This window comes from Balearica regulorum, chromosome 14 (genome assembly GCF_011004875.1).
Source record: "Balearica regulorum gibbericeps isolate bBalReg1 chromosome 14, bBalReg1.pri, whole genome shotgun sequence".
Lineage (NCBI taxonomy): Eukaryota > Metazoa > Chordata > Aves > Gruiformes > Gruidae > Balearica > Balearica regulorum.
In genome coordinates, this window is record NC_046197.1 from 3,928,032 (window position 1) to 3,954,633 (window position 26,602).

At 43.7% G+C, this 26,602-nt stretch overlaps 1 protein-coding gene across 3 annotated transcripts in view; it reads right to left on the bottom strand.

The window, feature by feature from the left end:
- Window positions 1-26,602, bottom strand: part of KCNIP1 (potassium voltage-gated channel interacting protein 1) — a 443,945-nt gene that overhangs the window by 270,851 nt on the left and 146,492 nt on the right. The window contains exon 1 of one of the 3 annotated variants that reach the window (XM_075766509.1): window positions 10,472-10,627. The exons of the other annotated variants lie outside the window; for them this stretch is intronic. Coding sequence (XP_075622624.1) covers window positions 10,472-10,532 — 61 coding nt within the window. The 5' untranslated portion in view covers window positions 10,533-10,627. Of the gene's footprint in view, window positions 1-10,471; window positions 10,628-26,602 lie in introns of those variants that run through there. 3 annotated transcript variants of the gene reach the window in all.

A 26,602-nucleotide genomic window follows, 5' to 3' on the forward strand; every position in this document is an offset into this window, starting at 1 on the left:
TTTTAGTCTAACAACTAATTTGCTTTGTAGGTTTTACAAACCAGTAGTACACAGAACAGGGAATGCATTTACTCCAGCAGATATAGCACCACATTTTAACTTACACACCATTCACCTAGATCTGAATTGGGCTGCGGATGACATTCGAAATGGCACATTGCCGCGTTCTCTCTTGTGCATTGCTAAACAGCAGCAATAGCCCGCGACCAAGGAAAGCACGCAGCACTCGGATTTCCTGCACCGCATGAACTTTTGAACTGCAAGTACTTTACCTCTATCAGTAGTCAGGACAGAGGAAAGATAAAGGCAGCATCAGCTAAAAAAAATGCAAATGTAGCCATGTAAAGTGCTATAGCTGATGGCTTTGCCCAGAAAATGCCTGATCAGAAAATTCCCTTTGTTTGACAGCGTACTTTCCTGGAGGGCTGCGGTGAGCCACGTGCAGCCCAGTGCTCCATCGTGGAGGTGATTAGAAATGATAGGGCAGTAGCTCAGCTGTAATGTCCTCACTCCTGCCAAGTAGAGGATGCCAAATCGCCCTTTTGATGTCTTAAAGCCCTGGAAATGAAAGGCACTTTCCTGAAAGAACAGTCTCTAGTTGGCTTTCTGTCCCAGCACCAAGCCTACTCTGCGTGCAGGTCCCGCGGCTGCCTACACAAACAGGAACGGACCTTGTGGGACCACATTTCCTTTGCAGAACTGCACACACTTGCTTTTGCCTGTCATTCAGTACATACAAATGTCCACCCAGGCAGGATTTTCCTCATGCCCTAATGCAGCTCTTTGTCTAGATGTCTGCAGCCTGGCTAATTCCGTATGCATAGGACTGCAAACTAGACCTTCTGTCAACTCACATGTTAAAATATTAGATAAAAACAAACCCCATGTTACAGGGATTCAGATCCACACAAGGACATGCTTTCAATTCCTGGGGCACTAGTTTCACAGTTTGGGGTCACGTCTCACTCTCCCCGCGAAGCATGTAAACTAGTGTGCCAAGTCAATTACACTGGCTTATTAGGATTAGCAGACAGCCATCCCCTCCGCACTGACACAGAAGTTTCCTGCTTCCCATTTTTTCTTTTTGTGCGTTGCTCCCAATTCAGACAGCAACATGCGAGTCCCTTGAACTGTGAGGATCAAGACTGCAAAGGGGTGCTGATGCTCCCCACTGCATCACGGGGTTCACCTGCATGGGATGAAACAGTTTTCCTAAGGGAAATTGTCCTTCCCCACAGAGGCTGTGCTGGCTCCTGACATTTTGCAGCCAGGGACCCAACAGCATTTTCCTTCCCAGGGCTGTGCGTGTACCCTACAGAGAGCAAGCCTCAGCTCCTGCAGTTTGATGTGCTAAATCAGGGGCCTTGGCTGAGGTTTCAGCTGATAATCAAATAATCTATGGGGCTGATGCATAGTATCGGTCAACTGGAAGGATGCAACAGCACCTTCCAGTACGTGGGAGCTCGGCCCCGAGGTGCCGGCAGGCAAAGTTAGAATTGTTGTCAAAACATGCGAGTTCTGCTTCTGAAACCGTGCCCTAACTGGCTACATCCTGTGAACACGGCTTGTTTCATACATATTTTCCTGCATACGAATTTGACAAGCAGAAACATTTATTTTGTCAGAGCACTAAAAGCCCCTGATATTCATTACTGATCTCTGGTATGTCATAATTCGGCTCCCCCCTTCCGAGGTGACGCTCTCCCTTTTCGTTAAGGACCCTTCAGCAGAACGATGTACGCCTCTCTCGGGTTTCCTAGAAACCTGCCTCCGGCAGCACAACACGTATCCTCACAATCACGTTCTCCATTAGCTGTTCTCAGCCACAATATAAAATGTCCTGTGTCTAACCATTGGCTTTTAGAGACCGTAGCTGTGGCCATCTATGGAAATTCTGGGCACTTCCCAACTGGCCACCCACAGAACGAGCTTGGGGGGAGGAGAGTTTTCATGGAGCAAGAGAAAAGCAAACACTGGTGTGTGTGAAGAGCTGTGGTTGTTGAATATGTCAAGAAAGTAATGTTTGCACTGAGGAAAGCCAAACAGATGTAGCAGAGCCCTGCCAGGAAAGGACAGCTCTGTTACCTAGTTCATGTCTTCCTCAGAACTCCCCCGCACCACGGCCAGTGCAGGCCAGGTCCCCTCCTGCCTGCGCTGATGGCTTCCTCAGAACTTCCCCGCACCACGGCCGGTGCAGGCCAGGTCCCCTCCTGCCTGCGCTGATGGCTTCCTCAGAACTTCCCCGCACCACGGCCGGTGCAGGCCAGGTCCCCTCCTGCCTGCGCTGATGGCTTCCTCAGAACTTCCTCGCACCACGGCCGGTGCAGGCCAGGTCCCCTCCTGGCTGCGCTGCTGCCCCCAGCCCACCCCCCAGGTACTTCAGCCTCCCTGGTAGCTCTGCTGTCCCACGTCTGTCTGCTGGCACACAGTCCTTCCCCGCCAGCCACACTTACTGCCTGTGAACTTCACCTCATTTCTGCTGTGGGTTGTTTAAAGTGTTCAGACTAGCCCCGCCATACCTTCCCTATCCCGAGCAGTGCCGGCACGAGTTACATACCCATTTTTAAGAAATGCAGTTAGAAATTAACTGACCACTATTCGTATTGTTTCCAGTCCAGACCAAAGACATCACCCCACAGTGAGAGCAGCGAACGCAGACTGGAGGTATCTGGGCATGGCTTCCTTCATTTCTGACTCACCTATTTTGAAAATGTGGATACAGTTTACAGTTTTAATCATTTTTGATATATTAAGTATAATCCATCTTAAAATAACAATTATTCCCCTTCCCTGGGGCACCTCAAAATGAATAAGAGGGGGGAAAAAGTTAATACCTTGCTTAGAACCTGGAATGTCTTTTGGTCAGAAATGCTGCTGTGGTACCATATAGCTCTAACCCACATTTCCCAGTTGGATAAGACCCCTGCCATGTATTTTGGTACCTTCCTGCAGGGGAGGATATGGGGTGCCTAGAGCATCCTGCACCCACTGGGAAACACCTCTCAGAGAGAAATGCAGAAGTTTTTTTACTTTGCAAATAGCCACAGTGTGAGCAGCGACATGACATGGCACTTAACATAAATACCCAGGTCTGTCCCCCACTGCAACGGAGGGAGTACTTTAGCAGTTGTGCTCCTCTATTTGCATCTATGACTACAATAGAATTATGAGCCAATAAAGCGTTCTGAAAATGTTGATGAATAACCACAATTAATATAAATTTTGATTAATGAAATACTTCAGCTCAGAAAAATATTCCATTTAGTTTTTGAAAATTTTGTAAATCTTCAGGGTTTTTAATAAATCTTAAATAAAGATCAAAATAAGCAATTGTAGAAGAAGTTAGGTTTGTAAGTGGAGAAATAAAACATCTTTATTTTCCCCATACATTTGATCAAAATCAGCACGAGTTTATAACTTGCTTTGGTCAATCTTGGTCTGCTTTTTTATAGATAAGTTTTTCCTCAAAAAATGTGTACAACTCTAATTAACTCCTGTTTACATATTTGGGGACATTAACCACTGAAAAGCTGCGAATTGGCCAAACCTCTGCTAAGTATTAAGTTTCAAGATTTTCACAGCTATAAAGTTAAATATTTTCAGTTGCAAAAATCCAAGTGCTTCCCAGTGCTCATTCCAAACATCAAAGATCCAGTAATTCACACTGGAAGAACTGATGATGATAAAGACTAAAAGATTACCAACCTGGAAGTTAAAAGTTAGAAAATATTTTCTGTTTTACCCTTTTGGATTATTGTGGCGCAAAAAGAAACTTCAAAGCACTGCAGCCTACTGGCATACAAAACTGAAGTCTCTAATCACCTCTTTTGCGGTGGGATTTCATGGCTCTGCGTGGATGTGCTGCACTTTGAGCGGCACGCAGTACCCGTACCCAGGGGTAGGAAATAAGCACGCACATATGCTAATGCAACATAACATATAGCACACTACATAATGTACTTTCCACCATCCATTTTTCTTTATTCCAAACCTCCAGGCTGGTTCTGACTACAGCATTTCAGGCAGGCGCTGTGTGCCTGTGGGAAGCAATCAGGGACACACATAGCTTATTTTAATTGAATCAGTGCTATCCACTCTTAGGACCAGCTATTTCAGATCCCTCCACCTTTCTGCCAGGAGCTAGTTGTGTTTATAGGGAAGCAAGCAGGAAACAAAGCAAGAGGCAAGGGAAGAAATTTAGAGTCAGTAACTGCACAGGAGCCAAAAAAATTTTGGCTGAAAGATGGAGGAGTGGGGAATGGAAGCAGTCACAAGTCTTTAAGTCCTACCCACCTCTGCAAACCCCATTCCCACGCAAGCTCTAGCACAGGGCTGCTGAGGACATGGGAAAGCAGGGCACAAACAGCTCCCGCATCTCTGTGCCACCCATCGCAGCTGTGTCCCAGCCATATGGCTGGGATGTTTGGCTTCTGCAACGTCGAGCAGCTTCCCATGCACCTCTGCACTTCAGAGAAACCAGTGTTGCACACAAAGTGGCATATTCTGACAAACGCTTGTTGGTCATCACAATTTTTCCAAATTGCTTTTGATTGAGTGCTTAGATCAAACAGTTTTGCTGCTGAGTGCTGTTCCGTACACCCGTTACAAAGACAATTCCCTAGAAAAAACTGCCTGTCAAACTCTCAGTTTTCAGTGGAGGCAGCCGACTGCGTACCTGACCTGCCAGAGTGTATCAGATGATGATCAGAAAAGACTAGGGAGAGAAAATGAGATGTCAGTGCCATGTATTGGCTCTTGGGCACAGCCAGGAAAAACCACTTCAGCCATTTCTTCCATTCACTAACCATCTGCAGGCTCAGGTCTCCCACCAGGGGGAAGGAGGCTCTCCTTGCTCTAGAAGGAATATGGGTGGGGAACTGAGATCTTCTCTTTATTAACAAAATACCCCAGACACAGGGCTGTATGGTCAGAGTCTTTAGGACACACACGTTTGTTCACAACAGTGGCAGGCTGTCAAGTTTCTTTGAGGAGCAGAAGCAAGAGAAGGGCAACTTTCAAAGCTTACCTTTCTGCCAAATCTGAATAGATTTTTGGGGGATAAAGGCAAGTCTGTCGCTCCTCCCGGATGAATTTCAAAGGCCTATTGAGAATAAAGCTGCCATAAACAGCTTACAAAAAGTTATTTTGTACTGGGCAAAGTCAATACGAGTGCAAGTCCCCTGCCCAAATCTATCATCACCATTCTGCAGCTGGAGGTCTAGGGCTGAATGGGACCAATTCCTTGAGACACTATTGAACCACTTCTCCTCCTTTTGAGCAGAGCAGCAGACTGTTCTAGCACAGGGAACTGAAAGGGCATGGCCGTGGCCAGCAATCGTAGGGGCTCAGGTCAGTCAGATGTTCTTATGAAGACTGATGAGTCAAGCAATGTTGAGTGGTTTACTGGTAAATAAAACACAAATACAAATGGTAAGACACAAAATCTTTTTGACAATAAGCCATTTCAAAGCAAACGTTCCTTCAAAACAAAGTCTAGAAATTGGTCACTAGAAAAATGGCACAACTGACATTTTAAGCAAAGTGAATTCCTGCTGTTAGCTCTTGCAAAACTAAACAACTGTGCCAGGCTCCTCTTGATAGTTTAGGTTTGGGTGGTCTTGGATGGAAATACAGTCACTCACATTCCACAGACTCCTTCCCAACGGAAAGCTCTCTGCTGGTGCAGTCAGGGTATGAGCTGGGGCCTGTAGCTCTAAGGCCAACAAGATTCAGGTACTGAGAAATATTTGAGTTATATTTCACTTTCACTGGGGGGAGGGAGGGTAGAGAAAAGAAAGAGCAAACATAGCTAATCCCTTATTCCTTGATTTTCCTTTTCTGCTGTAAGTGAATTTGCCCCACAAATGGCAATGTAACTATCCCCACTGCGCACTACTGCAGGGGTATGGAAAGCAGTCAAAACAAGAAATTCCCCCTGCTTTAGCAATCTGCTAATCTGAACGTTTCCATGACGAATATGGAAATGGCTGATTCTAGCCACAAATTTGGTCATGATTGGCTGCAGACTGTAAAAACACAGAAAAATCTCTACTTCTGCAGCTAGTTGAAACCAGAGATGCGTTTGTGTGTGCATTAGCTGCTGTGCTGGCCCTCTGCCTTTTAGTGTTGTTGTGGTTTGTGGTTTTTTCCCCCCTAACTCATTTATTGCTTTATTGCTTATGTTTGCTGGAGGATATACAAGCAACTTGAAATTCTCAACTCCATCCTAATCTTGTATCTAAGTGCTAACTGCTAACATACTAAGAGAGGACAGAGCACTCTTCCCAGCTTTGTTGGTGTTTGGTCTGTACTGAGTTCTCAATGTTTCTTCTGTTCCCAGTATCCTCGAGTCCTTACATCTTCAGGGTTTTTAAAGTGACAGTACTCCCAGAGCCAGAGGGTGGATGAGGTTGGAAGGGATCTCCAAAGACTGTCTTGTCCAATCCCCTCCTCAAGGCAGGGTTAACTACAGAAAGTTGCTCAGGACTGCATCCAGTTGGGTTCTGAGTACCTCCAAGGATGGAGATACTGGGCAGCCTGTTCAGTCACCTTCACAGTAAATTTTTTTTCTTATATTTAAGTGGAATTTCTTGTATTTCAGTTTGTGCCCATTGCCCCTTGTCCTGTCACTGGGCACCACCCTGGCTCCATCACCACTACTCCATCCCATCAGGTATCTATACACTCGCTAAGATCCCCCTGAGCTTTCTCTGCTGCAGGCTGGACAGCCCCAGCTCTCTCAGCCTCTCCCCATATGTCAGATGCTCCAATTGCTTAATAATCCTCGTGGCCCCTCAGCGGACTCAGTCCAGCCATTTTCCATCTCTCCTGTCCTGGGAAGCCCAGCACTGAACATGGCACTGTGGATGTCTCACCAGTGCTGAGCAGAGGAGAAGTATCCCCTCCCTCGATCTGTGGAGATGCTCTGCCTAAGTGCAGTCCAGGAGGCTGCTGGCCACCTTTGCTGTGGGGACATGCTGCTGGCTCACGGTCAGCTTGTCCCCCAGGACCCCCAGCCAGGCTCTGACAGGACCCCAGGAATGCTGCGCAGCTTTGTTGGGCTGAGTTACAAGCGAAGCAAACGTGGTAGAAAGAGGTATTATCTTTTACTAGGCCAACTCAGAATGCTGGAAAAGGCAGACAAGAAGAATCTCAACAGTAAATGAAGTTAAAATACCATCAATTGAGGAGATCAGAGGAAGTAATTTCTAATGAAATGTACAAATAATCTACAACTGTACAAACTGCCCCGAGCCACTACCGAAGCAAACAGCACAAATCTCATAGACTATCCAGGGGCACTCCAGTGAACAGACAACACTTCTGCAGCTTTACTGACACGATTGCAAGTCTAAGAAGCAGAAATCTTTATCCCACAGGACAGGGCACGTGGCTCATAACCTGCTGAGACAAAATGCCCAATTATATTGGATTAAGTTTTCACATTCAAGTTAAATGAATGATCTCCTCCTCTAGAAATTCACAATACTGTCCACTCCCAGAGAAAAGGTCTTGCATTTGATGGACCACTGCTCTCAACTTTAAGGCAATTTCTGTGCTCCTCCTGCCTTTATTGATTCAGGCTCCCCATTTTCATTAAAACAAGGAATTAGATCTTGTACTCTTGAACAGTGCCACAATACATCCTCCAGCATTACTGCTCGCAGCTGGAATAACCGAACCAGCCACCAGTCCCACTGCCAGCACCCCAGATCCAGCCACGAGCGGGGTGCGAGGGGGAGCAGCGCAAGCAGAGCTGCGTCCAGCACTGAAGCCGGAAGGGTTCAGCATAGGCCAGCTGAGCCCACGCTGCCAGGATCCACCATGTGCTGACTGATATTAGCCCATCTCTGGAAACTCCTCACTTTAGAAATGACCTGTTTATTTTACCTGTTCTTAAAACAATATAGATGCATGGGTTTTGCTTTTAGTTTATTACACCAAAGATACACAGATACATGTGTCAGCTGCTTAGCTAGAAAAGGCTATAGAAATTATCTTCAAACTACTTGGAAGAGCACACATTTACCAAGATGACAGTGTATTTGCAGAGGTGTAGATCTAGCCCTGTTAGAATGATTTCTTCAAGCCCTTGTTTTAGCAGCAGTGTTTAACTCCTACATAAATCCTGAAATATTCAAATAAACATGCAGATAAATATAATAAATAATAACTAATAGTAGATCATAATCTAATAATAAAGTAGATAACAAACACTTTACTCAACAAATGATAGACACAGCGATATCAAACTAAGCAGTTACACCCAGGCATCGTTAGCGAGGTGCCCTCTGGCAGAGAAGGCAACCTCCCCAGGGGGCTACCTCAGCACCCATGCAGCCAGCACCGGGATGAGTGATCCTTCCCCCTGCTTAGCACTTGTGTGAGCACATCCAGAGGGCCATGGCCAGTTTGAGGCTCCTCAGTACAGACATGGACACACTAGAGCATGGTCCAGCGGAGACCACCGGGATGATCAGGGGCTGGAGGACATGCTGAGGGAACAAGGTGCACAACACTAAGGAATCATCATGTGGTGATTGACTTCTATTAACTATTTGGAGATCCGAGGGATCCTCTGGGTATCGGTCTAGAGGAGCATATGCAACAGGCTGAAGTCAGCCAAACACAGCAGCATTGTTCTGTAATGCTCTTTCCTGCCTGGTAAATAGTGACTAAAAGGTGTGAAATTCTGAACTGGCTTTGAAAATAACCAAGAAAATCAAAGGAATTTCTTCTAACTTGCTCTCTCCAACTGGGTGTCCTACTAATCAGCAAAACCACATGGATAACGCATCAGAGCCAAGAGGAGATAACTCTGGGAACACAAGTTTTGATAAATATAGCTGAACAACCACTGCCAGCAGGCATCAGCAAGATTGAATCCCACTGTAAATGTTCGAATGTGTGACCAGATGCTGGATTTTTACTGCTCGTGAACTCCAACAAAAAGCAATTTCTTCCATCCACTAGAGAGGTGAGCCAATCACAAGACAACAAAGTGGTAGAGAACAGATATATTCAGCCAAACATTATCTACATTTAGTGGAAATCTGATCCAGCTCCCAGGCTTCTGGCAGGTGGATAAGACACCCCTTGGTGTCACAGCAGCCACCATGCCCCAGCACATCGTGTTCAGCTCTCGCGTACTTTGCAGTGCCTAAACACGAGTCTCACAGCTTCAAGTGCAACTCAATCCTTAGACAATTATACAGTTATGATATCATTTTAAATGATATTTTATGATATATTTTAAATGATATCATACAGATCCCAGACAATTGTACAATTATGGTTGCGTTATAGTAGCACGGAAAGGTGAACTGTAAACTATGTGCACACGTTCTAATGTAAAATATTACCCTACCCTACCCGTCTTGCGCCAGGAACACAGAATTTTACACTCAGTCACAAACTTGCCACAATCAAATCCCCTGCACAGCCCTTCCCTGTTTCTCTTTAAAGTGATTACTTCATGTTTGATATTTCCTAAAACAATTTTTAATTTAAATTGCTAGAAAATCCATACCAACTTGCAATTCAGAAGTATATCTATGAACTGAGCAACAGATCCGGTGGAAATAGAGACCTACCCTAGAAGTACTGAGAGACTGTTAAATGCAGAGGCTCTGGCAGGGAATGTTCCCAAATAGCAGAAAGACTTGCCCAAGTTACAGAGTCTTTCCTTGTGTTTTCTAGGCAATACTTATTCTGTACTGTATGGACGTGCCCCTGACAGTGCTTTCAACTTTCTGCACAGCAGCACCCTGGAATTTTTGAATTAACTCTGAAGGAAATCTAGCAAAGCTCAAGCAAACACTATACAAACCAGACCTCCTGAAACATCAGCATTTCACAGCCAATATTTATGGATTTAAGGATTAAAATCCCTAGGATTGCTGCTTGCTTTCTCATTTTTCATGAGCTTCTCCTCCTCCGCCTCTTCTTTATGAAAACATCCTGATTTTTTTTCCTCTCTTGATAATCTTTATAAAACACCCATCATTAGTACTGCACACTTAGTGTTGGATTACTGAATATGCAACACTGCCTCTAACAATACTTTCCGAGAAAGAAAGCACAAGGTATTGGGAAGAATTTGCTGTATAGCTACATTTTATTCCCTCCTCAAAGGATTTACAAAGCATGAGATTTGGGAATAAACAGGTCTCTTCTGCAAGTGCTCTGCATACGGAGCCACTGAGTTTCTCCCCCTCGTACACGCCTGTACGAAGGATTACAGTATTTCAGATGCTTTTCACCCCCCAAGCCCCTCCACAGCAATTTCCTCATGCCCACACGTTTCCTCCACCACCTTGCATCCCACTCTCCTCTACAAATTACACCTCACATAAACATTGCTGGGGTACTTGCGAGTGGCACATGTTCATTTTCTCCTCCCTTCCCAATATAAATTTCTTTCCTAGCAAATACACAGAAGGGATAGGAAAAGCAAAACAGGAGGTCTTACCTTTTGATGGTCGTCTTTGTTTCGTTTGTAGAGAAGAAAACGTACCCATTACAGCACCCATTGCAAAAGCTACTTGTGAGTTTTTGGGGAGGATTTATTTTGGCTGGGTTTGATTTATTATTTTTTTTTTATTCTTCTCACCCCACCCCCCCCACCCCCAGTGAACAAAATCTATGTGAAATGCCCCCAAGAACAAAACAAAACAGAGGAAGTCAAGAGAAGAAAGAAGAGAAGAAAGGAGGAGGGAAAAAGCAAAGCACTGCAGCTCAGCGTTCAGCAAGCGTTAAGCTTTGAGGGTGGTTTTTTTTTTTTTTTTTTTTTTTAAGTCAACACACATGCACTGACTCACAGCCGGCTGCACTGTTATTATTCAAAACAGCTCCCCATCAAAATTTAAATGCTAGGTAGATTCCCTCAGACCAGAGCTGGCAGCAGATGCATCAAAATATTTACTGGAGCACAGCCACATAAACACACAGGCTAATTCTTCCTCCCGTTCCCTTATGGCTCCAACCAGCAGCCTGTAGGTCTAGCGAGGGAGCATCAGTGCATCTCTTCCAGGGAATACTAAACTGGAGTCCTGTAGACAAGGCTGAGGGTCTCGGGGGGGAAGCCAGGGCTTTGGGCTGGGTACCAATTTGGAATGAATGGAAATCTTCTGAGTGGGAAACGATAGCAAGGCACAAAGCCCCAGCTGCGCGGACTGCATGCTCCTGCTAATTAAGAGTCTGACAGAAAGGTAGGAAGCAGCAACCTCTAACAGTCTTCCCAAGCAGAAAAGTCAGGGGAAATAAGTAAGTGCGACAGCGGAAAACAGAAATTTTCACCACAATCCTTTTCCTGCGCATCCTTTTTCATGCACCGGAAGCATGTGCAAGACAGCATATAATAAGTTCGTAAGTTATTTTTCTGCAAAGTATGTAAGTGCACCTCCTTTTTAAGGATATTAAACAACAAACTGTTGAAACAAAATTCTGCAAACATCCAGTGGCTCTGAGACAGTAGACAATTCCCTGCATTTTGTTCAATTCTTTCGTATTTCAAAAAAATCAGCTATGCATCTTATGTCTTCTTAGAAGGTGAAATAGCAAGTACTCAGGTACAGGAGGAGTTAAATATAGAGGCAGCTGTCAGAACTAGAATTAATTTGCTATTTGCACACGGTGACTGAGATTAAGGCAGCATCTGTGCAAATACTGTATTTGTCTGAAGAAATTCATTCCTACACCAGAGACCAAAGCACCTTGTCTAACAGGTTTCCCCAGCTTTCCTCTAACTTTGGAGTAAAGATTTCATCAAACGCAGATCCCAGAGCCCCCAGGATCAGAAGCTGCTCTGAACTGGTGTCCCTGGAGGGGAAGGCCCTGTGTTACCGTCAGCTCACACGCTGCCAGCAATGCTTTCTTTGCATGCACAGGTGTGTCTGCATCCTTACTGTATACCAGCAAAGAGCTTTCAATTAGTTGCTAGTTGCTAGTTGCAAAAGGCGTTATACAAAATGCCCTTTTTTTTTTTCCTTCTTGTTTTACAACTTAAAATACAGCAACTGAACTTTTTTTTGAGGAATTTCTGAGATAAGGTCCTGATTAGATGCCAAAGTCCTGAACTGAAACGTATTAGTTTGCAAGGCAGGTGCAAAGTGCCTGGGACTTGGAGCACACAGTGCTGCCACTGTCATCATGGGGGAAGCCTGTCCTGGCTTGGATAACGCTCTCCGCCCCCCCAAATTCCTCCCTCAACCTGGCCACGGCTGTGGTCCTGCAGCCCCTGGGCTAACAGGCTTTTGCAGCCGCCTGAATCCAGATGAGGGTCCCTCGGATTATGGTGATCTCCAGAAAGCACTGAAAAGATGTAAGAGATTCTTAAGCTCCTTTTATTTAAATATTTATATTTATTTTATGAATATTTTATTTCTGTTTACACATTAAAATATTAGATAGGCTGCAGCGCACACGTGGAAAATCACTGCTCTTGGTACTTGTGCACACAACAAAGGCTGGAGAGTGACCAAAGGCCATGGGAGATACCCTCTCACATAACAGCGGCTGCTTCACACCACGATTGCCAAGATGAGAAACCAGCAGGTGAGGATGTTACAGAATAAGTAATTTGTCACGCAAACAGGGAGCAAAGAGAGATGGTGGAGCTCCAGTTTGGCAGGCTGGGTTTGCACCCCCTTCGCCACCTCAGGGATACATCACTACCCTTACTGGACACGAGTAAGCTATGACAGAGCCTCCCTGGGTCTCGAGGCAGGAGCTGTGCTCCTGGAACTGAGCAGCTGCCCCTAGATCAGGCCTTCACCAGCGGGTGAGGGCTGTGGTGGTTCTGCCTCCCTGCAGCAGGAGACCTCAGTGCCATCTCTGGACTCCTCTACTGGCATCAAGACAGCCAAAACCATCCCACCACCAAAAGCAACAGCTGCCTTTGGAATGCTGTGCTCCCCTGTCCTCTGCTCCCAGGCATGATGTCTCCAAGATATTAAAATCGAAACCTCCTCAATCTAGGCAAAGTTGTCACTATCAGAAATCAATGAACTGCAACTCCTGTCACATCGTCCACTCACAAAAATCACACGTCAGTTGACTCATGCATGGGGAAAAATAGCGTTAAACACCCAAGAGCTCCAAAGTAAACGGTTGCAAAGAACTACACCGATTATCATACAGTCACAGAATCATTTACGTTGGAAAAGACCTTTAAGTCCAACCGCTAACCCAACACTGCCACATTCACCACTAAACCATGTCCCTAAGCACCACATCTACATGCCTTTTAAATATCTCCAGGGATGGTGACTCAACCACTTCCCTGGGCAGCCTGTTCCAGTGCTTCACAACCCTTTGGGTGAAGAATTTTTTCCTAATATCCAACCTAAACCTCCCCTGGCACAACTTGAGGCCATTTCTCTTGTCCTATTGCTTGTTACTTGGGAAAAGAGACCAACACCCACATGGGTACAACCTCCTTTCAGCAAAAAAGCACCAAGAAAGTAGCTGGCTTCAGGATTCCTCCTGACATCAGCTGGACTCCAGCCATGCAGAAAGAGCTTGGCCTGGGAGTGACAGATTAGGCTGTACATATGGTCAGATACCCTAGAAAAACGCAATTTAGGAAGATAAAATTACACCCCTGATGCTGCACTGTTGTTTACTTGAAACAGCATGGTATATGAAGGCAGAGGGCAAATGTGAATATTCGGTTTTCTTTGAAACTTGAAAGAAAAAAAGATTTGTCTTGGCTGGAAACCAGTATTGACAGATCCCTATGAAATCAGGGGGTTAAACGTTTACATGCATTTTTGTTTGTATGACTCAAATATACAAGAATGGGGACATGAGGAGGGACCACGTCTGTGCCTGGGCAGATCAGAATCCCTGATCACCAGTTTAAAAGCAGCCACTTTCTCTCACAGCCGAAAATCAAGACCGAAGTGGAACAGAAGCATCACAAACACTAACGCATTAGGCTATTTGGCACAGCAGACAGGAATTCTCCTTCCCCAACGATGACCATCCAACTTTATCAACCTAAGAGATAATACTTGAGACACAACAAGTGCTGATGGTCACCTATCTGAAGAGCTGAATATTTTTCAGAATATTTCCTTTAGAGGTAAGACGAAGACTGAGCTCTGACTGTGATGGTGAAATGCACAGCTCTAAGCCAGCATCCTGGGGAAGAGCTGCTATCAGAGGATCAGAAGAACCTCAGTGAAAGGAGATACCGGATTGTGCCGACCCTGACCGCAGCCCCCAGTACTGATTTGCAGTGCTCCAGAGCCCAGTCGCTGCTCACTTCCCAGTGCACACCGTGGGGATCTCTCGTGGCACAATTTACACGCAGTTCTCAAGCATTTGCTTGCACAGCTGATGGTATGTACTGCTTCCTGATGCCTACGCCATGCCTGAACCCATCCACTTTCCCACCAAAAGTTCACCCAAAGAGTGATTTGGGTCACTGTCCCAGGGCAAAGGAGACAAACACTTGGCAGTTATGCAGGTGCTTATTTGTTGGATGTAGTCAGAAGGTTTGGACAGAATAAGTAGTTCTTTATTGTTAATAAAGACAAATATAGCATCCTCAAATAGAGAGTCATATCACCCACTACAGCTGATATGGGTACAGGATGGAAATCTCCTGGGAGCAAGGTCACAGGAGTTGGTACGGCTCTGCTCCCTGACACAGGATCAGGTCCTCTTCCCACTAAAGACAACAACTGGTACAAAATGGAGCTGGACCACACTTGCGTTATATGTATCCTCAACTACGCATTTCTGGTATTTTTTGGGTATATACAGGAAAGCCGAGGGGGAGGTTGGTTTTTTTGATCATGCAGAAATGTGGATCGTTGCCAGGAGAAAACACCCTCCCTAAGCACAGTATCTAGGGATGCAATCTCTGGTTTATCAGCCATCCTCTCCTACAAGGCAAAGCTGGCAACGTCCATCTGTAGGACTAGCAAGGGAATGCCTCAGACATAGCCAGATTTAAAAACTTAAGGCAATGGTGAAATTAATTCTGATGTATTTCTTTTGTCTCTCAAAGTACAGCAATGAGCATTTGCATAATAGGAACACAAATAAACCCTGAAAACTGCCTGCTTATAGCAAGCCCTTGTCCTTTACTCTGTATCTATCAGCTTTGAGTGGTTCCAGGTAAGTTCTGCTTTAAAAAGCCTAAATAAAGCTGGAAGTGACTGATTCCTTTTCCCTCCTGGGTATTTTAGGAATGAGACCTAGGCAGCATTGGCCAAAGTTTCTTTCTATGTGCTTCAGACTAAGGAATTTCATTTTTCATATTCTAGTAACTAACACTTGTTTCAGGGACACGCTTTATGTTTACCCAACAAGAAGTGTTTCACTTTAAGGTCAAAGTGACTTTCTGTTCGCCTGAGCAGCTGCTGTCTTTCCTGAGGCCGATATGTAAACAGAGTCCTTCCGACAAGCAGCTGAGACCGTAACAGCAGCAGACTGGGAGCTGGGACAATACCACATGAGCACCGACACAGAAATGCCCGGGCTCTTGCTTTCAGCGGTGTCCACTCAACTGTAGCTTGGTCAGATGTTTGTAATTGGGACCCACCAACACCAGCCCAATTACTGCTCAATGCTCCGGCACAAAGCCGCCTCCAGCCATGGCAACAAGCTGGGTCGCCCCAGCAGCACAAACATGCTGCAATACTCTGGGCATGGATTCCCTTCAGAGGGATGGCAGCCAGAGGCAAGGAAGAGACATGAATTTTGCATCTATTGCCCAGGCACTGATATGGCAGCCCGCTTGCAGATGCTGCCCATGCACCATGAGAGCTGCCCACAGGCTCCTGCCCTCTCTTACTGCTCTCTGATTTTTTAAAGCAGTTCATGAGAGACTGAGACTTGGCCATCTGGGAAAAAAAAATAAAATCAAAAGCAAGAAAGAAAATGTTCCTTTTCGAAAAGAATGAAATGAGAGTTTCTGTTGCTTAGCAAATTTTTAACTAGTTGCTGTCCTCTGCTGTCTGTGCCAGAACATCCTCTGCCAAGTGCTTTGCCTGACCCAAAGCCCAAGGCTGCGCAGGAGACCTGGCAGGAGTCTTTCTGAGCCATGACCTGCCCGACTGCCAGAGTCACTGCTTGCTTGGGTGAGGACATCTACCCCACCATGCCGGAGCACTGCAGGCATTCCCCCAGCATGGCTTAAGGACTCATCCTTCAGGTCATCTCAGCGCTGAGACTCCAGGCAGCAGCGCTCCATGCAGTCACAGACCAACTAAGGAAGACCAAGGTGCAAAAGAACACTAGGAAATGGATAAAAATAGCTCCAGCTAGACCCTGGAGAGAAGAGGATAAATCATCACCATTGTGACCATGTGCATAGAGCTTGGGATGCTAACAAGCCTCCATAGTGCAGCACCCCTGGCTGAATCCGCCGGACTCTGAAGAGCAGGAGAAAGGCGAGCATGCTGTTTCTCTTGCATTAGTAGTCATTGTTTTCCTTTTCTTTATTTCTCTGTTACTAAAAATAATTCTTTGGTTAGACAGCAATTACACTAGCCAACACATTTAAGGAGTGTTTCTTCACTACAAATATGTATTATTAACTCATTGAAATTGTCCCAGTTCAAAGTAGGAAGGCAGACAACTCAGAAGAGTCCACCTACTGAACAAACACAACACAGCCACCACAAAGACCTGCAGGGATAAACTGAATCAACATGGGACGATCTGCTCTGCCACTGGAAACCAGGCTTTCCACAGACACACCAAGATGAGGCAGGAGTTTGCTGGTCTATACCTGTTAAAAGTCTTTGATGATCTTTGTGGGCCATCATTTACCTTTTATCAATGTAAGGACACATCAGGTCTTCCTACTTCAGATTTTCACGAAGTGGGAATTTACCATGTATGTTGATTTTGTTTGTTTTTCCAGCACCTTTTTTTTTTTTTTGAAATGTTTCTTCCAAAAAAACAGTAACACACATGAGCCTAATTTCATCCTCTCTTTCTCCACTCACAAGCCATTATGATAAATGGGGATATTTTCAAAAAAATCTTTTACTCTCTGTAAGGACAAGGTAGCAGAACAGGAGCTATTAAAAGATTCATTACTGCACCTCTCAGGCCCGAAGCAAATTCTCATACTAGCTAGCTTTGCCAGACCTCAAAAGCTAGAGGCCTTCCCTTCCATTTTGATGGAAATATATTTTTCATGACGTGAAAGCCAGTGAATAATAATGCTGAGAAATCAGATAGAATAGATGAGGCTTAAAGCTTTGAGATCATCTAGATTTTCATGTAAATAAGGCATTGACAATATTGAAGTGTTGGAAAGCCACCTACTTTCCAGTCTATAGCAAATACAGCTATGAAAACCAAACAAAATAAATGCAATGGTCACTTAATGCCACCAAACAGGGAACAAACAGGCAGGCGTTGAGGTCTGAGCCATAAGGGGTGCTACTCCTCTTTAACACCCCGAGGAGAGCGGAAAACGGAGCTGGTGTTTTGCATCCAATTGTTCAGAGCAAGCAGTCACGCATCGGTCTCCTGAAATCGAGATCAGATGTCCATGCTCTGCTCTGGCCTTTCTTCTCACAAACACCAAAACACATAGCCACTGCAGCTGCACATAGGTATGCACGGACGTACACATTTGTGTACTTAAAGAGAATAAAAAGAAAAAAGAACAAGGTATTGTTCAGCCTATAAGAGGCAGCATAGTGAGAGCTAAAAATAAAACTACATTAGTCTGCTGGTTCTTCTTTGTTATAGTGATAAAACTGGGCAGAACTCCACAGAGCAGACCTCATGTTTGTCCTAAGGATGTCACACTCAAAAATAGATAGCTGAGAGCTCAGGAAGGGAATACTTCACATTTCTAGTGGCAACTTCAGCAAAACAGAAGGCAGATACTGCTTTATATCTTTGGTCGGAGTATTTCTTCTGTAAATAGGGGGAGACTGTTTCCAGATAAAAACTTGAAAGAATAGGAGACACACCAAACCTGGGCAAAGCACTCACTCGAAGGGTGGCGCAGAGAGAGGACCAATGGCAGGAGAGGAGGGATGTTGCGAGAGCACTGAGCAGGGTCATCCTGGCACACCGACAGATGGGTAGCAGGACACTGTGCTGAGCCCTGTAAAAGGGATGACAAGAAACTTCAGCTAGGCAGTTCCCTGGCGCTCTCACCTTCTATCAGAAAAGACTGACGGCATTGGTGTGCCAAAATAAAAAGTAAGGTGACAAAGAACAGTGACGTGAACCCATCTGGTGAACGGATGGAGCTGAGCAGAGGCCAGGAAGCAGGAATAGGAAACTGCTGTGCTGCTCCCCAAAACACAAGGCTTTGGCAAGGAAACTGTCAGTAGAAGGTGGGGTGTGGTGATAGGGAAACAGAAAAACTGGGAGAATTTCATAACAGCATCCATCTGGGAGGGGAAGAAGGATGGGGGTCAGTCCTGAAACCAGGCTGCGGAGCCAGAGTGCTCAGAGGAAGAGCATCTGATGCAGCCAAGGAAGGCGACGTGCAGAGGAATCAGGAACTGCAACCTTTTGTTCTCAGAATGCCATTACAGTAATCCTCGAGAAGAAAAAGCTCACTTTTCAGTAATGAAAACCATCTATTACCCCATGAAATCTGTTTGAACATTGTGCCAAGTGAAGTCTTGCCTTTCAAATTTATAAAGTCCATACATAAGAAACTTCAAGACAGTTTGAAGCAGGGAACCCCAAGGAATATTAGCCAGAACAATCATGCCACAGAGAAGGCTGAGAAGCAGGACACCATTGCTGCACTGTGGCAACCATGCCAAAACCAGTAAGTGTCATTCAAAAAGTGGGATATGGATGTGAATGTAATATGTTAAGGTATCTCGTACATACAGAATGAGGCTTTTAAAAGGAAGTTTGGCATCCAGTGGTAACAGAAGATCCCGAAAGTCTTTTCCCTTTGCAGAAATAGAGACCAGGGTGGAGATGCTGGAGCTGCGTCCCACAAAGCCTGATCAAGACTGGCCTGTGTAAGGGGAGTACAATAACCTGCTGGCTGCCAGGAAGGCATTCAGTCCCGCTCCCTGTGACGGCACTAACAGGCTGCAATGGCAATATTCTCGGAATAGGCACTAATAGGCTGCTAAAAACACCGCAGGGAACATCAAACAGCCAACACCACATACCAGGTACATGCACAAACCCAAAGCTCAGTAAATAACCCTTTTTATCTTAATACATAAGCATTTCTATCCCATCCACAGCCTCTATGAACATTACAGAGGAAATGTACAGCTAGATTACCAGGCTCAGAGTGATGTACATTGCAACCAAACACAGCAAATGATCCCGGGGAAACGTGTCCTGGTTGTGTGCGTGATGACAAGGACATCTCTCCCAACAGCTGGGACAGGCAGTGCCGGACCATGGCATGTACGTGCTCCCTCGCTCACACACCCAGCGTCAGCTTGGCACTGTTTGAAAACAGTTTACAAACTAAGCAAGCGGAGCGACAGACAGGAATTCAATGGTGTTTTGTTCCCAGAAGCATTAAAGAGAATATGTCAAAACTGTATAAAGAATGTGAACAATAAATGTCAATCCAGGTTAACAGCCAGTTTCATTTCTGTCTTGTGATAATGGTCAAAGCAGCCTTACTGAGAAAGAAAAAGCAATTTTTAATTATTTGGTATTTCCACGGATGACTGATAAATTGACTCCAAACAATTCAACAGTCAGTGAGTTCACTTTAGGGAGAAGAAAAGGGTGGAGAAGATGTTCAGATGATCTTGGATCTCTCCTTTCCTTTTGCTTTACTGCACTTCAAAGAAATGTGCAAAACTAACTACGTATAATTCAGGTCATTGAACAGATGCATATACCGCTGGGTAACTAATGTGGATAGTTAACCAGCTATTTTTGTTTCACATTTCACTTCTCACCATAGGGTCTTGTGAAAGAGAACAGGAGCAGCCATTAGACACCCCTAGGTAAGTTCAGCTCATGTCAAGTGAAATCACATCAAGTGAAAAATATGCTAAATAAAATGATATTCAGTTTGTACGTTTGTGCTGTTTCATCCCGGACGTGCTAGGAATGCACGACAGGCACAGACATTTGCGCTTGGTCAGGTCCTGCTAGAAGATGCTTTAGAAGAGTCAGAATTTTTAGTTTTCTAATTATTAATGGCATCACGCTTTCACCGAAATGACATAAAACATTCATTACGCCATTTCATCTCTTTCAAAATAAGCACGACTTTCTAAATGAAGATTCATAATTTTATGTTTATGTTCTATGCTGTAATCTTTCCTGCTGGAAAAAACCTGATAGCCTTATTCTGCTAAAACGTTTGCTGTTTGAAGCTGGATAAAACAATGCATTAAAATAGAGATTAGCTTGGGAAGTTTCATTAAGATAAGGTGAGCACCAGCACCTCCCCAACTCATAATATCCTGCACACCAAACAGCCAGGTTTATGTCTCTCTGAATTCTCCATCCTGCAAATGCACATCTTCCGATGCTCTGCCTGTACAACCTGCTTGCAATAAATTAAGAGTTTGGTTTTGATACAAATGTACCCCTCAGTACACGAGCATCAGTCTAGCATGTTGCCTGGGAATATTTTGATTTGTTGTTAATATGTACTGACCTACGCTATTTTTGTGCAAGATGGAGCAGACTCTTTGCTGCGGGTGACATAAGCAGGCTTTGAAGTTAAGATGTGGCACCTGCCCTGAATACTCAACTAAAGCCAGATTATATCCAGTACTCGACTATAGCTATAGCAATCCCAGACAAAAGCAAGCTTAGGAACAAATGTCAGATCTGAGCAGGGCACTGGTTTACCAGTATCTCTGCAAGCAATCATGGGGAATCACATTGTCCCTATGGAAACCTCAAGGTCCATGACATGTGCAATGGTTACTGCCAGCAGTTAATATACTTAAGTCATTCACCAAATTAAAACAAAGATTAAATTGCACCGGGAAGATCATACTCCATTTTACATATACAAGGAAATGTAAAATTTCCAAGTAGAAGTAATTTAAGTGGTATTGAAGGTGACTGAGAAAGTAGTGTACTAGTGAGATCATTAAATTGAAGCCTCCTTACCACAGGATTTACGAGACAAAATAGAGTTTGTTCTACGGTGGTGTTCACAGGAGGAAAAAAATAAAAAGAAAGATTATTTCAGGTAGCTGCCAAGTAGTTAAAAATCACTGACGCTGTACACTTTCACTAAGTATTTTGCAGGATCGATGAAATCCTGAAATCATAATGGGACCCAAATCCTTCCTACGTTTGACCAAAGGAAAACAGCAGCCTTTTTGAAAAAAGGGTTTGGAAAATCTGTTTCTTAAGCAGCTAGTTTTTAATCTAGATTCAGCTGCATTATAACATGGCAGAAGTACATAGAACTATGACACTCAAAAAATCTTTACAAGTTTAGAGGTGTCTTCATTTTGCAGAGAATTACCTGTTGTGGGGAGTACCTGCAGCGTCCCTGTAATGTGTTTCTCCTGGCAGTACCAGCAAGTATTTCCATCTATAACTCCAGCTTAACTTCGTTTATGTGAGAGATTTCACATTAAGGTTGCAGCAGATGAAGAATGCTTCCAATAAAAGGGATATATGCCATTCTTATAGTGCTAGCTGGTGGACTGAATTATTATTATTACAATTATATAATAACCTTCATCTTGATGCTGAAGTGCTCCCCAAATCACATCATCAGTGATAGTTATTTTCAAATTCTGTCCAATACACCAATCCAGATGCTCTCTGGAGTTATTAACTAATTAAAAATATTCCATTTCAAGACGTACCAATAGTAGGATGGAGACAGCTCTGACACAAACTGCGGCACTACTTCCATTGCTGGCAGCACACCGGTGTGTACAACAACCCCAACTAAAGCAAACAGACCAAAATTCAAATGCAGATATTCAGGTCAGAATATCTATATTATTTTTAATTAACCCAGTCAGGAGTATCTTCAGAACTCCACACTGGCAGAGTATGCTTTCTCTATAGCCACGGAAGGGCTGACAGGGAAGCAGCGACCCTACTGTGCTACCAGGGCCAAACCCTCAGCTGGAGAAGAGGATGAGCACTGTGCCAGTTCAGGAAGCTATGCTCATTTCACACATACAAAGAAATCACTCCTATGTTTCCAGACCTCATGCACAGCCACACAACAGATATTTATGGACAAAAGAAGAAATTTCTGTTTGCAGAACAAAATTTCCAAAGCAAACAGAATTACTGTCATGTCCATCGGGTGCTTTTCACACATGCAGAAAATTGTACTGTTATTTTCGCCTTTTTTCCTCCATCAGCACCCAGAGCATATCTTCCAGTAGCCCAAGAATTTGACTCATCAGTCTAAGTAGTATATAAAAGTCTGTTATTTGTTATGGGAGACTCATTTCAATACACACAGACTGCACGTAGACCAAGAGTGAGCACTAATCTTCTTTGGGCAAAGCAAGCTTTACCACAGCTGACACACGACAGCCAGTTGCTGCCTGGCCCGTTTGGTGTTGATGCATGCGAGCCGGTGTTTCATTCCTGTGCTGGACAACGGGAGAGCGATTAACATTCCCATAGATCCTCTCTTCAGTAAAACCCTGCTGCTAATTCATATGGGGTGACAATTTTTGCATCTCTGCAGAGTAGCAAGGTGTAACTGGGAATGCCTCTCAAGGGAAGAAAAGCTACACAAACCTTTGCCACAACACGGAGGGTACAATAAATAGCTAGATGACTACGGCATTGGCAATTTTCTCGTGAGGCTGATGAATAACTTCTCATCAGGCAAAGACAAGTAAATTCCAGTCAGCCTTTTGTTTTCTCTCCAAGTCCCCTCCATTTGGCTTCTGCAGAAAACTCATTCCTTGGTTTAGGTTTAATTCTTGCCAAAGGAATGACAGCAAAAAAAAAATAATAGCAAACATCTAGGAAACAAATCTAGAGCAATCTTCTTTTGTGAGCTATGAAGATTGTCATCAAGATTTCATTAATCTAGTGAAAAAAGCCCTGGCATAAAAGAGCCATCAGGAATCTAAAAGATGCAGGTTGGTTCACAGCTGTGGCTGCTGCGTGCCTGGCCCCAGGGCAGAGGAGGTCCTGGCTGCTGTTTCTCTGGCTGGGCCTTTACCCTCCCAGTTTTCAGAAGCCCCTGGAAGGAAATTGCAAGTAAGTCTGCCTATGAATGGAGGCAGAGAGAGCCAGGCAGACATTTAAATTAAATATGCAAACCCTAACTGGACAAACACAGAAAAGTATTATGCATGAGGTTATCATTTTCCCAATGACATGCAGACTACAGTACCATTTTAAAAACTGAAATACACCTTATCTTCTCTCCTTAATTCGTCTAGATGAGAAACTCTAATATTTTCTTGCCCTTCCACATGGAAGGATAAGAAAAATTCCAAATTCAGCACCAGAAAAAAAAAAAAGGGGAATAAAGGTCCACTGCTTCTGATCTTAGTGGAGTCACCGGCTTCATTGCTGTAAGATACAGCAGAAAAAAATACTCAAATAAAGTCATTCTTTGTTCCTGCTGTGAATATCAGAGCACTCCAGGAACTTAAATCTGAGACTCACCTAACTACTTACAATAAAACACCTACCGGGATGCACTGACCTTTCCTAGCCTTCTAATATGGTGCTGGCAAGCTAAACAAAGCAGTGTCATGTAATAACTAGGAATTATTTCCAGTGACATGGGAAGGGAAGGAAAAAAAAAGAAACAAAGAAAAAAAAATAAAAAAGACATCCTTGTTGCATCAGGATTGGCCCAATTCTACCAGAATATATGTTGGGGAAAGTCACAATGACAATTTCATAAAGTGCTGAAATTTGAGCAAGTGTTACACAAAGGTTGAATGTTGGGTTTTTTTGCCACAGATCTTCAATGTTCACTTTAAATATACATTTGTGGGTAACAAAACCATCTCCCAAGTCTCCTAGTTATTTTTCTCCTTGCTGCCATTTACACGAAGATGAAGACTCAGATCCCAATTTGAAATTTAGATTATACTTTGTCAAATACTTAAGATATACCTACACACACATATAGCTATTTTTCTAGAAACTGGATATAGAAAAATACACATATATGCACAGCTGTAGGCTTACTCTAGTAAACATCTTGCACAGATGCTCATAGTACTAGGGAGTGAGTACAGGTCTGCTTACATGTTTACATATCCACAGTGCTGCATAACATAGATACATCGAGTTAGCTCCTAGTCCAAAATGCCTGAAGGAGCTATCTACAGCTTTAAGTTGAATTAAAAGTTTAACCTAACTAGCCCAGGATCTGAATGATGTATAGATCCCAAGAACCGTTCTTTCAGAGCGCTATAGAAGTGCTTGTGCAGGGCTAAGCCTGACCTATTGCTGAAGTTCTCCATTTGAAATAAGAGCCAAGTCCAAAGCGACTTTTCCATTCATCTCTACTTTGCATATCAGCTCAGGGATAGAGGTTATAAAGCTACAACATGATGCATTTTGCAGCAGAGGAAAAAAAATAAAAATAAAAATGAGTAATGAAAAGCATTCCTCATAATTTCATTTCTTTTCATGTTGGCAAATAAGCAAACCTTTCTAGCTACAGACCTGTGCTGGTTAGAGAAGTGAAGCACCGTAAATCTAAAGTGTTGGGACTTGTGGTCTGGTTGTTGTATAGCCATTCAAAAGCAATTTCTCCATTGTTTTTTTGATTACAAATATTTGTTAAAATTATTTTTCATACCTTCCTGTCACAGGCAAAATACCTGTGCCTAGCATTTAAATTAGGGCATTCAACCACCTTGCTTATGCTAATTGATACTAAATATATTAACAAGACATGGATTAGCATAACGTAAGTATTCACACGTGAAAATGACTGGTCCAGACAGAAGAGAGAGATCGGCAGCAGCACATGCGTTTGAAACTGTTCCATCAGTACACCCAGTCCAACATTAATAACGTTTAAAAAGGGATATCATATATTAAGAGTGCTGTGCCGTGTCATAGATAAACCTGAAAAAGAGTTCCCTGCTGCGGTGATGTGCAGAAAATCTCTCCATTGGATGAAGTTACAGAAATTCATGGGCAGTGAAGGTAGAGCCTAACTATTGCTGAGAAAAGCTGTTTTCCACAAAGAGCTTACATGCCCTGTCCCTGCAAGACGCTGACCACAGCTCAGAAGCTGGGGAAGGCAGGGGTCCAACTCTAGAAAGCAAACTCCATAAGTGAACAAACCATTACAAGCAGCAAACCTAAAACAATCTCAGCTACATTCTGCTTGTGAATCAATGCCTCTGTATTTTATATGCACCGATACCAAACCTTTCCTCCTTTACTAATCAGCATCGAAATATCCGACACTCACTCTTCATCTTGTGCTCAATCTAGAGGACTAGTCTAATGCTACCTCAGGTATTCCTGGTGTTTACACTGCCTCAGTTACACTCTGTGTCCAAGGTCAGACAGCAATAAAACTGGGATTCAACATGTACCAAAGGCAGTGGAAAGAAGGAGCATGCTGTAGGGCATCACGTGGGACGATGAGCGAGATAAAATACCTGACAGGCTTGTTAAAGCCAGGCTTTGCCGTTAGTTTCTCACAATCAGACGTGCCCACAAATAGTAACCCCATATTAAATATTGAATTGGGGCAGGGAGAGTTAGCACACACAGAGAATCAAATCAAAAACAGGAGAGGAGGATTAAAAAATATTTCTCTTTTGAAATTATTTTATCCTTGGCCCACTTGAGGTTGATTAAGCATCATTTCATGAAGGTTGTCTTCCTGGAGCACTGGGAAGCATCACTGGCTCATTATGTTTTGGCTGATCCTGAGTGAGCATAGTTTCCTCCAGCATTTCCTCCCCTCCTCGTGGCAGGTTTCTGTCTTTCTGGAGTCTGACCTCCACCTTGCCAGGTGAGCACTGAGGTTGAGAACTCATCAAATCCCTCTGAGAAATGTCTGCTGCTTTTGTCAATAAATTGCTTCTTGAAGCCCTTGAATTTTTCAGTGACCTCTTGTTCCTTTTGTGCCTGAAAAATTTTGAGTTAACTTTTTCTGCAATGTTGTTTTCTCCAGCTTTGCTTTGCAGTCTTCTCCTACATTGTGCTCAGTGTTGTTCTTTGATCTTCTGATCCTTCTTTTGTAATTACATCTGATGCCTCCACTCACCTAAACCTTTCTGAAGCTGTTTTGGAAGGTTGAATTTTCTTGATGGTTCAAAAATAATAATAGAGAGATCAGCGAGCGATTCTTTTAAATGTCTAGTTACCTAACTCAAAGGTACAGTACAAAAAGAAGAAGAAAAAATGGGTAGAAACTTGGATATCTTCTGTATCGACGGACATTATCCTTTTCACGTTTATTGCAATTCAATTAATCTAGTACCTTCACAAAAGCTCTTGGCTAGTGCTTCTGAAGCCAAGAGAATAAGGACTTAGTGACAAGCACCTCTCAAAAACAGACAAACTACAAAATTAATGGGATAAAAATAAATAAATCTGTTTTTCAAGTGTAAATATAGACACAGAAGATATGGTAACTTAATTTTAGGCCTACTACGTGTTAAGAAAATGCCATATAATTCTATTCTTTTTGAACTAGTGTCTTTATTAAAGAAGTGAGATATGGGTA